The 12,651-nt window shown below is 41.7% G+C and overlaps 1 protein-coding gene across 1 annotated transcript in view; it reads left to right on the top strand.

Annotated features, from left to right (window-relative positions):
• The window catches only part of CATSPERB (cation channel sperm associated auxiliary subunit beta), a 128,332-nt gene that overhangs the window by 73,683 nt on the left and 41,998 nt on the right, over positions 1–12,651 (top strand). The window contains exons 16-17 of the mRNA XM_029236149.1: positions 7,229–7,368; positions 9,522–9,676. Of these exons, the coding sequence (XP_029091982.1) occupies positions 7,229–7,368; positions 9,522–9,676 (295 nt within the window). The remainder of the gene's footprint in view (positions 1–7,228; positions 7,369–9,521; positions 9,677–12,651) is intronic.

Here is a 12,651-nt window from a genome sequence, read left to right as displayed (position 1 = left end):
CTTAATGCTTTGTGATGACCTAGAGAGGTGGGATGGGGAGGGTGGGAGGGAGGCTCACAAGGGAGGGGATATGGGGATGTTTGTATACATATAGCTGATTCACTTTGTGGTACAGCAGAAACTAACACATTGGAAAGCAATTATACTCCAATAAAGGTTTAAAAAAAAAAAAGAAATACAGTCTCCCCGAAGGTAGATCTCCCAATGTTCAAGTACACTTTTATAGATCATTGGGTAAGTTTGGAGATTGGGGTAAACTTGGAGATACCTGATTAGGTATAACCAGAGTAGGAAATATACTAATTGTCTCCAAGACAAGAATGAGTCTGGGGGTTTTTGTTTGTTTCTTTGTTTTTAACATTGCCAGCATTCTTGACTGTCCAAGCTTAAAACCAGGTTCTTCTGGTCTTGTAAGTCTATGATATGATTCTAAACAACAAGCTTTCTAAAAGTTTCTGATATGACTTCATAAAGCATGGCTTCTAAGGCCTTGATCCTGTGTCCTTGATGCTCACCAGCAGGAACAGTTTTACCATCATAATATCTCCTCAATGGTCCTTCCTTATTCAAGGATAAGTAGAGAGCACAAAATTCTGATTCTAGTCCCTCAGCTCTTCCCCACAATGTTTATTTATTCTCGTTTCTGTCAATAAAATTTTGTTCAATTTATGTTGGTATCAAGGTTAATCTTGTGGTTAATTTGTCTGAATCATTTGTTGAGACGGAAGGTGTGCAGTAGTAGCATTTAGAATTCTGACGATCAGGCATCCTGTGACTGTGAAATAAACAAAAATAACTATCAGTATCATGGGAGGGGTTGGAAAGTAGAGCAAGCTATGGAACATTCCCATTACTCTGGAAAGGTCCCACATGCCTTTTCTTATCAGTATACTTCTAAGGGTAGCCATTATCCTGACTTCTAATACCATAGATTAGTTTTGCCTGGTTGTGAACTTCATATAAATAGAATTATGTGATATATATATATATATATATCTTTTTTTTTTTTTTTTTTTTTTTTTGCGGTACGCGGACCTCTTACTGTTGTGGCCTCTCCCGTTGCGGAGCACAGGCTCCGGACGCACAGCCTCAGTGGCCATGGCTCACAGGCCCGGCCGCTCTGCGGCCTGTGGGATTTTCCCGGACCAGGGCATGAACCCGTGTCCCCTGCATCAGCAGGTGGACTCTCAACCACTGCACCACCAGGGAAACCCCTGTGGTATATATTTAATGTCTGACTTTTTCCAGTCAATATTATGACTTTGAGATTCCTCCATATTGTTACAAGTATTAGTAATTTGCTCTTTTTCACTGCTGCGTGGTCCTCCATGGTCTGAATATACAACAATTTATTTATCCATTCCACTGCTGGTAGGTATTTGAGTTGCTTCCATTTGGAGCCTATTACAAATAAAGCAGTTATGAACATTCTTGTATAAGTCTTTTGCTAGACAGAGCTTTCATTTCTGTTGGGTATAAATGTCAGAATGGAATTACTACGTCATAAAGTATATGTTTGTTTAGTTTTTGTGAGAAAAAATATTAAATGCTGCCAACATTTTTCCAATGTGATTTTATCAATTTACTGTCCCACCAGCAATATGAAGGAATTCCAGTTGCTCCCTCTTCTGGCCAACACTTAGTATTGTCTTTTAAATAGTAAGCCATTATGGTGAGTGTGTAATGGTATCTCATTGAAGATTTAGTTTCCATGTATAATAATGTTGAGCACGTTTTCACATGTACACTGGCCAATCTTTTTTTTTTTTAATTTTATTTATTTATTGTCTGCATTGAGTCTTCGTTGCTGCGCACGGGCTTTCTCTAGTTGTGGTGAGTGGGGGCTACTCTTCGTTGCGGTGCTCAGGCTTCTCATTGCGGTGGCTTCTCTTTGTTGCGGAGCATGGGCTCTAGGCGCGGGGGCTTCAGTAGTTGCAGCACGCAAGCTTCAGTAGTTGCAGTGCTCAGGCTCTAGGGCATGCAGTCTTCAGTAGTTGTGGCACGTGGGCTCAGTAGTTGTAGCACGTGGGCTCAGTAGTTGGGGCTCGCGGGCTCTAGAGTGCAGGCTCAGCAGTTGTGGCGCACAGGCTTAGTTGCTCTGCGGCATGTGGGATCTTCCCGGACCAGGGATTGAACCCCTGTCCCCTGCATTGACAGGCGGATTCTTAACCACTACGCCACCAGGGAAGTCCCTCACTGGCCAGTCTTTGTATCTTTTTTTGTAAATTATCTCTTCAAGTCTTTTTAATCAAGTGTTATTGGATTGCCTTTTTTTATTGATTTCTATGAGTTTTTAATGTATTATGGATATGAGTCCTTTTTTAGAAATATAATTTGCAAACATCTTTTCCCAATTAGTGGCTTGTAATTTTTATTCTTTTCATGGTGTCTTTGGATGAACAAAATTATTAATTTTTTAAAAAATAAATTTATTTATTTATTTTTGGCTGCACTGGGTCTCCGTGGCTAAATAGGCTTTTCTCTAGTTGCATCAAGCGGGGGCTACTCTTCGTGGTGCGTGGGCTTCTCATTTCGGTGGCTTCTCTTGTTGCGAAGCACGGGCTCTAGGCGTGCGGGCTTCAGTAGTTGTGTCATACGGGCTCCGTAGTTGTGGCTCGCAGGCTCTAGAGCGTAGGCTCAGTAGTTGCAGCACACGGGCCAAGCTGCTCCACGGCACATGGAATCTTCCCGGACCAGGACTCAAACCCGCGTCCCCTGCACCAGCAGGCAGACTCCCAACCACCGTGCCATCAGGAAGTCCAAAATTATTAATTTTTAGACGATCAATTTCTCAGCCTTTTCTTTATAGTTAGTGCTTCTTGCTTCGTATATCCTGTTTAAGGAATCTTTGTCTATCCCAAACTTATGAAGATATTCTCCTGTTTTCTTCTAGGAGATTAATTATTTTAGATTGCTTATATAGGTCTGTTTAAAATTCCTGATTTTGTTTGTGGTGAGGTAAGGTTCCCTCTTCCCCATACAGCTGTCAGGTTCTCTACGCTGGCCTTGAGCTGGATATTCAAGGTCATAAGTTTGTTGTTTTGTTGTTGTTATTGTTGTTGTTTTTAGTAAGCTTTCTAGTACATCTAATAAGTCATACTAAAAACTATGATTGTTATTGTAATCAAGCACAGCCACCCCATTTGATCACCTGAAGTCTTGCCCTCCACAGACCTACTCCATCCAATGTAATCTGAGTAATTGTGTTGCCCGTGCTTGGTACGGATTGCCAGTTCACAATATCTGCCAGGCATAACAAGTCGTCTTTGCATTCCTTAAATGTATAAGCTACTCAGTCCCAGAATCCCACTTTGATACTGTTTCTAGGGACATGTCTGGTAAAAAAAAAAAAAAAATTCTTTATCAATAATAATCCTGGCAAGAACCTAATACCCCTCAAGTGTTTCACCTGAAGAGCCTTTATAAGGGAATTATTTGCAGAATGATGGACAGAGTTAAAGGAACCAATAATAATATTAAAATACCCAGAGACTAGCAATGGAAGAAAGCCATTACAATCCCTTTAGTTAAATGGGTAATGCAAATAAATAGATGATAGATAGATTGACAGATAGACAGACAGACTTCTCTTTCCTTCCCTTGTTATTATCTCCTGCTAGTGCCTTTCACTGGCCAAACCCATTCAGAATCCAGCTGGAAACAGAGTGGAAGTATTGAAATACACAGGGGTGAGCCTTTCAGTGCACCGAACAGGGAAGAGGAAGTCTGAGAATGGATCCAGGGGAATGGGCAAATAGAGAATAAACACGTATTATGAAACAGAAGTCAACATAGACTAAGCAAGATTACTTTGAAAATAGTAAAAATATTTAATACCTCAGAAAACTAAACTAAATTGGCAATATAAATTATTAAAAATTATAGATATAAACTATAGAAACATGTCCACATATAGAATGAATAAATAATTAGAAAGAATCTCGGATGACAAATATAGATGCTAAAGATTGAGAAATTGCAAGTGGTAGGGATTTTCAGTGATGAACAAAGGTGGTGGCTCTGTATTTCTCTTCCTGGCACATTGTAGCCCTCTGATATGAATGAATGGATGTATAAATACTGAAAATAGGAAGAATAAAGGAAACCAAAATTGATAAAACATTAATTTTTTTAACTAAAAGCAAAACCAATAATAAAAGCAAAAACACTTCTGAATTATTTGAAATAGAAAATGTAAAGCCAGGGACTTCCCTGGTGGCACAGTGGTTAAGAATCCGCCTGCCAATGCAGGGGACACAGGTTTGAGTCCTGGTCTGGGAAGATCCCACATGCCGCTGAGCAACTAAGCCCGTGTGCCACCAACTACTGAGCCTGTGCTCTAGAGCCCGTGAGCCACAACTACTGAAGTCCGCACGTTCTAGGGCGCATGAGCCACAACTACTGAGCCCATGCTCTGCAACAAGAGAAGCCACCACAGTGAGAAGCCCGCACATCACAACGAAGAAGAGCCTACACTCGCCGCAACTAGAGAAAGCCCGTGCACAGCAATGAAGATCAAATGCAGCCAAGAAAAAAAAAAATTTTTAAAGCACACCAAAAAATCAAGCCAGCCTTGGATTTTTCTGCTACAACAATGAATATCACATATTCTTTTAAAGAACTTTCAGAGAAAAATATTACCTAAGAACCAACTCAACTAGTTGTTCATATGCAAAACCAACAGAAGAATGTTGTAAACATATTTCATCAAATGTGAGTTTCATTGAGTGTAAGATGCACTTTGTTCTATTAACACAAAGAAAGGAAAAACTCTTCCAATTAAACTTTAACACAGTGTTTTCACAGTGATCGTGGATGAGGCATGGATTGTGCTGACATTTCCCCAGCGTTCTGTGTGACAAGGCAATAATTTCATGTGTATCTCCATAGTAAAACATAATGTAATTTCATCTACTTGTAGGTTTCTTTTTTCTTAGGTCTTATAAAATAATTGGTGATTGTTCTACAAGAAAATGTGGCAGTGTGGTAATTCTTTAGCGACTTTTGCTATGTTGATAAACCTGTGCCCTGCTTTGTTCTTCTCTCTTGCTGAACCCATAATAATTTTGTTTCAATACCAGATTATAATGTAATATTTTAAGGCATTTTAAGCAGCATTAAAGCTCCACATGTATTATACCAGTGATTCAGTAAAGTGATGACAGTGTAAAGGGCGGAGACAAAGTATAATACATACATGTGTAGCCAATTGACCATTATGACGTGAGTGCCACCTAGTGGACAATGATTATAAGACAGATCAATTATAAAATATCTCCATTTCCAAGATGTGAAAATGTGAAGAAAAAAAAAGTGTATCTTATGTTAGATGAAATATGGCATATTGAACCTTAACAATTGTAATGGTTAATTTTATGTGTCAGCTTGACTGGGCCAAGGGGTGCCCAGATTAAACATTATTTCTGTGTGTGGCCGTGAGGGTGTATCTGGGTGAGATTAACATTTGAATCCATAGGCTGTCCTCCTCAGTATGGGTGGACATCATCCAATCTCTTAAGGGCCTAAGTAGAACAAAAAGGTGGAGGCAAGAGGAATTCACCCCTTTTGCTTCTTGCCCGCCAGCTTGAGCTCGGACATCATCAGTCTTCTCCTGCCCTCCCACCCCACAAACCCAGCTCTCAGGCCTTTGGGCTTCAACTGGGAGCTACACCATCAGCTCCCCTGGTGCTTGGGCCTTTGGTTCTCTACCTTACAGACAGCAGATCATAGAACTTCTCAGCCTCCATAATTGCATGAGCTAATTCCTCGTTCTAAATTTCACAATAAATAAATACATATATTGGCTTGTCCAGGGTGATTGTGGTGAGAAGTGGCTGGGTTCTATATATATTTTGAGGCTAACGTCAGTAGGATTTGCTGATGGATTAGACACAGGGTGTGAGAGGAAGAGAGGAATTAAGAATGGCTGTATGGTTTTTGGACTGAGCAGCAGGAATAACACAGTTGCCCTTCCTGGAAATGAGGAAGGCTGAGGATGGAGGAGGTTTATGTGAGGATTGGGAGTTCAGTTTGGGATGAGTTCCATGTGAGATGCTTGGCTGACATGCATATGGAGATGTCATTAGGCAGTTAGATAAGTCTGGAGTTCAGGGAAGAGAATGAGATGGGAGGTTTAAATTTGGGGATCATCCACATAAAAATGGATTTAAAATCCTGAAAGCAGAAATAGAGACACAGACATAGAGAACAAATATATGGATACCAAGGGGGGAAGGGGAGGTGGGATGAATCGGGAAATTGGGATTGACATATATATACTACTACATATAAAATAGATAACTAATGAGAACCTCCTGTATAGCACAGGGAACTCTACTCGGTGCTCTGTGGCGACCTAAATGGGAAGGAAATCCAGAAAAGAGGGGATATATGTATACGTATAGCTGATTCACTTTGCTATACAGCAGAAACTAACACAACGTTGTAAAGCAACTATACTCCAATAAAAATTAATTTTAAAAAATAAAGTAAAATCCTGGAACTGGATGAGATCTCCAGAGATAATGGTAGAAGATATCTAAGAACTGAGTCCTGGGGCACTCCAGTGTTTAGGGGTCAGGACAGGAGAAACTAGGGAGGATTAGGGAGCTTGGTGGGGGGACGGGTTGGCAATCGACCTTTCTCATCCTGAAACCTCAGTGTTCACTCTGTCTCCATCCTCCATCCAGGAGAGGGGACCTTTCCTTTGTCTGGATCAGTGTTTGGTTCAGTGAATGTTGCTGCGTCACCAGATGACTACCAGTTCCTCTCAATATGTTGCCCTAAGACACAAGAGAAACGCAAAACACCAAGTTTGGTTCAACATATTAATCCTAGTATAGCTAATGACCCAGTGGTCTCTACTGATAATTCCCCCTTGCCTCCCCAAGGGTTATTTTCTCACTGCCTTCTATCTACTCAGGGGTCTGATTTCAGTGTTAGGAAGAGAACCCACCGCCGGAGGAGCTAACCTCTTTTCCTCTATACTTCTAGACACCCCCTCACCCTGTCCTTCACCTACTTCAGTGAACAGGTTCTGTAATGAAATGGAGCTTGAAAAAGACTTTCCAGGGACTTACCAAAGACTAACATGAATTTTGCTAATTCTGGAGTCTCAGAGCCCTTCTCCCACCTCTTAGTTTAAATAGAGTTTTTATAAGGTATAGCTTTTAAAGTTCTCTAGTTGTATTGTATCAATATCAAGAGATGTCTGTTCCTTTCCTAACAGGGTTAGGAAGATATAGTAAAATTGGATCTATTTCTGATAAAATTTTCACATTATACTATGACCACATGGGATTCATACATAAACTGACTCCGGATCATTTTGAAGCTGCCTTTGGAAATTCTAAAGGTATTTTTGGACAGGTCAGTGATATAATGCATTGGAACAGTTTGTCTTGTTTTAAACGGAAATGGGAAAGTGTTTTCCTTACAAATTCTTATTAATGCTCTTTGCTCTATTTAACTAAAGGAAAAACCTCCATATATCAGGGAACATCTCCAAAATCTTTCAAGTCACATACAGAGCTATATAGATTTATATCCACCCAGAATATGTTCATATAAATGTCTTCACAGCAAACCACCAGATATTCTAAGCTAGATCCAACCCAGATCCATGGTGGGTTTGACTCTCTGCCTCTCAAGGTTGACCTTGAAGAAACATGAGTTCTGTTTTTTCCCAATATTTGACCTTTCTTCTTTCATATTAACCCTGCCCCCCTTGTTTCTTCCTTTTCTAATACTAACAGAGAAAGGTGTTATGTGTGTCACAGAAGATACTTCATGCAGATTTTTCTAATAATTTTAATGTATAATGTGCCACTTTTGAAGGTATATATGCCTAAGAACTCATCACGGGGCACATAATCATGAATTAATAATAATTAATAATGAATTTTCATCAATGTATCAGCAAAGAATCAAACATTTTTTGACTGGGACTTAATAAAACCTACCCTTTGGCTTAAAGGAAACAGAATAAAGGAGGACTCAAGGATGACTCTGTTTTAACTGCGGTTCAGAACATGGTGTTTTAACTTCCCTGTCTGTCCGAGATATTTGTAGAGAGTAAAGTGGAACTTTCTAGTGACAGTAAGATGCCATCACGTGACTCCTTGTGTATTTATTTGCCCATCTGTTGTGCGGCTCTGCATAGAAATAAATCAAATCACGTGAGCGGGAGGGTAGCGCTAACCACAAAAGCAGTTACCTCAATTTTCACTAACTTCACAATTTGTAGGAAATGTCTTAGTTCTCTTATGTGAAAGTTTAAATTATTAAATCAAAAGCCAGTGGGGGTTTTTATACTCAGGGCGAGTGAGTTCAAGGAACTTACACTCAATATTACGACCTCCCTCTCCCAAAACAAACTATACATGTATTGTCTCTGGGTACAAACGATCCCTAGACCTTATTTGGCTCCGACTAGGTGCCAGGCACTGTCATGAACACTTAATCTTTATAACAATTATTTACCCTCATTTTACCCATAAGGAAAGTGAAGTGCAGGGAGGCTAAATAATTCACCCCAAATTACACACATAACTGGGTAGTCACTGGAATCAGACATCGAATCAGGCAGCAAGTTTTCAGTCATTCTGCGGCCTCTCCCTGGACTTGGCACATTCTTTTCATGGGATGTTCTTGCCACTCCCGGTCTAGAGTGTCATGCAGAACCCTTAAAGCATTGTCAGTAATTTTCAAGGCTCCTTAAGCCATCTGTTCAGTCCCACATGTATTCTCCTGGCATCTGTTTCCCACTCTCTCTTCTCCGTGGGTTCCCAACTTTTAGAGGCCAGAGGAAAAGGCATGACAGAAAATGGGTCTGGAAGGCATGACTTGATGGTGGCGTCCCAACCAGTCTGTACCATCTACCATCCCTCCTCCTGTCATAGCAACAAGGGCGACTCCAGCATCCCCCTGGGGGCTGGTCCCTACCTATCTTCTCACTCCTGCAAGTTACCAAATCTGGACAAGATCAGGATCAGAGAAGGGTGTGTTGGAAAGAAGACCTGCGGGTCAGAAATCTGGTCCAAAGGTGCCCGTGATGACAGTGAGGGAAAGCCTTGTGAACCACCAGTGTTGGGGACTCAGCGGCAGCTGTGCAGAGTCACCAGCGTGAGATTGCGGGGGGTGGGGGGCAGCTCTCAAGTGACGAGAGGTTCTTCCCTGCCCCTCGCTTACAGAAAACTCCAAATAGGAACTGAATTCTAGAATCTGCGCCTCCAGACTCCTCCCACACACACAAGACAAGACATTCACATCTCCCACTGCAGCCTTCTACATGGGAATCTTAAACTGAACTTTACTTCTCAGAATTTCTTCTCCTCAACAGAAAAGTGTGTTTTCCCTTGCACACGCGTGGATATTCAGACAGAATGTGTTGAAATATTCCTCCTATTGATAAGCAAAGCAGTATTGTTTTGATGTGAACTGGAAGCAAATCTTATTTTCATTTTGCCATAATGGAAATATAAACTCATTTAAATTCAATACTTTCTTTTTTCATGTTCCAGGCTCCTGACATGGGCTTTGAGACTGTCCTTGCTCCACAGTATATCACCTTAAATGAAATGATCTTTTATGCATATGTGCCCGAGAATGAACCGAAGGAAAGTATATACACCAAGAAATTCAATGACATTCACCTTGGAAAATTGATACACTCCAGGTAGGTACTGATTATCTTCACATTTTACTTAGATTGCACACCAGTATTGATATTCTAAATTTTGAGCCTATCTTTTGGAGTAATTTTACTAGTCAAGGAGAGTAAGTCTTTCTTTGGACACCTCGCAAGGCCAAATACATTTACTTATAGACTCTAAGGTGCCTCGCACAATGCCCCAGTTTGAGAAACATGGGGCCAGTTTTGTCAGCACCATCTGGCCAAGCTAAAGAAATGTGTGTTTGTCGTCCTGAGTATCAAAAATGTCTGGGCTACAGTGGATACTGCTTATCCTCTGAGTTCACTCCCATGGCAGTTGTCATATGTCCTAGAGACAAGCACATCTGACATAGAGGAGGCCATTCTGCATGAAATACTGCATGGCAAGGTATGCAGAGTTCTGAGGAACGCTTACTTCGAAGATGTTGGCAAGAGCCAGGGACCCTGAAAGCTGCCTTTAAGGCCTAAAATCTTTCTTTGAAAAACAATGTAAATTCTATAACCCCTCACCCCCACATCTAACAACCAGAAAAGAAACAGTTTCAGATTACCAGAAACTCACCTATCTCCAAAGTGGTGAGCCCTGTTCCACCAGGTTGAAATCTGTCTATTATACATGCTTTGGGCTGTCAACTAGGATCTTGTCCCATAGCCAACAACTCCAGCTCTACGGGACAGCTCACTCAGAGGTAGAGATGGGGACAAGAATCAAACATAATATAGCAAATGCTGGCATTAGGGTTTTCTTCCACAAAGACTGTAGCATCTTCAGCCTCTGAGAAAAGTATCTGTGATCACCTAGAACTATTTGTTTTTGATGGCTTTTGGATGTGTGATATTCCAGATCAGTTAGTGCATGTTTACATAGGTATGTCCTTGTAGAAAACATGGAGAATCACTCTTTAAAATTAACGTATGATTAACATCATCTCAACATTAATATCAATTTCTTATATCCTAATTATTTTTAAAAGCATACGATAATTCTCTAAAGGATCAGAATAGTTGAAAACCAGCATAGCATGTTCTGTGATCAAATTCAATAACTGTGCTCCACTTGCACAGAAACTAGAGAATGAGCATCTCCAAGGAAGGAAATGGGAGCAAAGAGCCAGGATCAGGGAACTGGAAGCAAGTGGGACTTCAAGCAGGAAGGTCAAGGATGTGGAAGCCGGAAGTTATGAGGTCAGCTGTGGGCCAAAGGCAGATATCTAGATAGTCAGGAGGTGAAGCAGGGTGAACCCTTCATTCTTCTCTTCCACAAATAGTTATTTAACAAGGCACTCTGGATGGTGCTGTGATGGAGAGTGAGGAAGATGTTCAAACCCATGTACTCCTGGAACTTGTATTCTAGCACAGGACATAGACGGTTGTGTAACTGCTGTTGATATAAGTCTGCAGCAGAGGAGCATGGAGCGTTGAGCGAGTGAGTTCCTGGGGGCTGAGCCCTTATTTGGAGGATCTTGGAAGGTTTCCCAGAGGCAGTGATGCTTCTGATGAGATCAGGAAAATGAGGATGAAGGAAGGGGATTGGGTGGGGGGAGGGTTCCAGCCTGAGAGCACAGCGTGGAAAAGGCCCCCAGGCCACAAGGAGCATGATGTGTGCTTGAGAAACCCAAGAAAAACCAGAGTGACTTCAGTGTTGTGAACCAAGGAGAAAAGTCATTCGAGACCAGGTCAGGTGGGGCCTTCTGAGTCCCAGTAGGGAATGTGGATGTTATTCTAAGGGAGGGGGAAGCACTGAAGGCTTCAAATTAGGTGAATAACCACATCAATTATGTGTAATTTGTTTACTGAATCAGCTGGATATCAACTTTTTTTTCCTCCTGTCTCTTCAGACCACCTCTGTGGACCTATTTCCTTTCTGCCTCTAGATGAAGTATCAGCAAGTGCCATAGCTTTTCCCTTAGAGAGTAAATAAATATTTCCTTAGCTTAAAAAATCTAAGTCAGTCAATTACCACATGACTCCGTTCCTGCCCAGTGTCTTAAGAAACTTCAAACCCTCATCCAATTTAAGTTTGTTTTCCGGCCCCTGTTTTAGCCAGACCCAGCCTGGGGAGCCTGGAATGTGGGGAGGTGGAGAATTTCCTCATTCTTATTATTTTTAGATTCATATCCCCCCTCCCTCATAGCTGATGGTTTCCAGCCCCTTCCGGAGTTTGGGTGAGAAAATGGAGGTGAGATAAAGGGACAAGAGCTCTGCTGATGGGGGTGACACTTCTACCTGGAGACAACTGCCCCCGTCACCTCTGGGCCTCTGGAAGTCTTCCACTCTTTTGGGGCCCCTGCAGCCTTCCAGCTGTGCTTCTGTGTAGTTTTCCTTTGCTTTGCTGCCTCTTCCCCGCCCCAACACTCTGCCTCCTCAGAAATAAGCATTACCTTGAATTTTGTGTAAACATTTTAAGAAATGTTTCTCTATAGCTTTAACATATATGTGTATCAAAATATATTGTTTAGGGCTTCCCTGGTGGTACAGTGGTTGAGAGTCCGCCTGCCGATGCAGGGGACACGGGCTCATGCCCTGGTCTGGGAAGATCCCACATGCCGTGGAGCGGCTGGGCCCGTGAGCCATGGCCGCTGAGCCTGAGTGTCCGGAGCCTGTGTTCTGCAAAGGGAGAGGCCACAATAGTGAGAGGCCCGTGTACCAGAAAAAAAAAAAAAAATATATATATATATATATATGTACATATATATATATATAGTTTAGTTTTGCCAGATGTGTTACTTAGCAATGTATACCTTTTCCTGTGACTTGCCTTTTTCATACAACCTTATGCTTTTTAAAAATTACCCCATATGCTTTAAAAATGATTTGGTATTGGGCTTCCCTGGTGGCACAGTGGTTGAGAGTCCACCTGCCGATGCGGGGGACACGGGTTCGTGCACTGGCCCGGGAACATCCCACATGCCGCGGAGCAGCTAGGCCCGTGAACCATGGCTGCTGAGCCTGTGCATCCGGAGCCTGTGCTCTGCAAC

The sequence above is a fragment of the Monodon monoceros genome, unplaced genomic scaffold (assembly GCF_005190385.1).
Source record: "Monodon monoceros isolate NGI ecotype Baffin Bay Population unplaced genomic scaffold, NGI_Narwhal_1 Super_Scaffold_21, whole genome shotgun sequence".
Classification (NCBI taxonomy): domain Eukaryota; kingdom Metazoa; phylum Chordata; class Mammalia; order Artiodactyla; family Monodontidae; genus Monodon; species Monodon monoceros.
The sequence above is the reverse complement of the archived record's forward strand: the minus strand, read 5'-3'. Positions and strand labels throughout refer to the sequence as shown.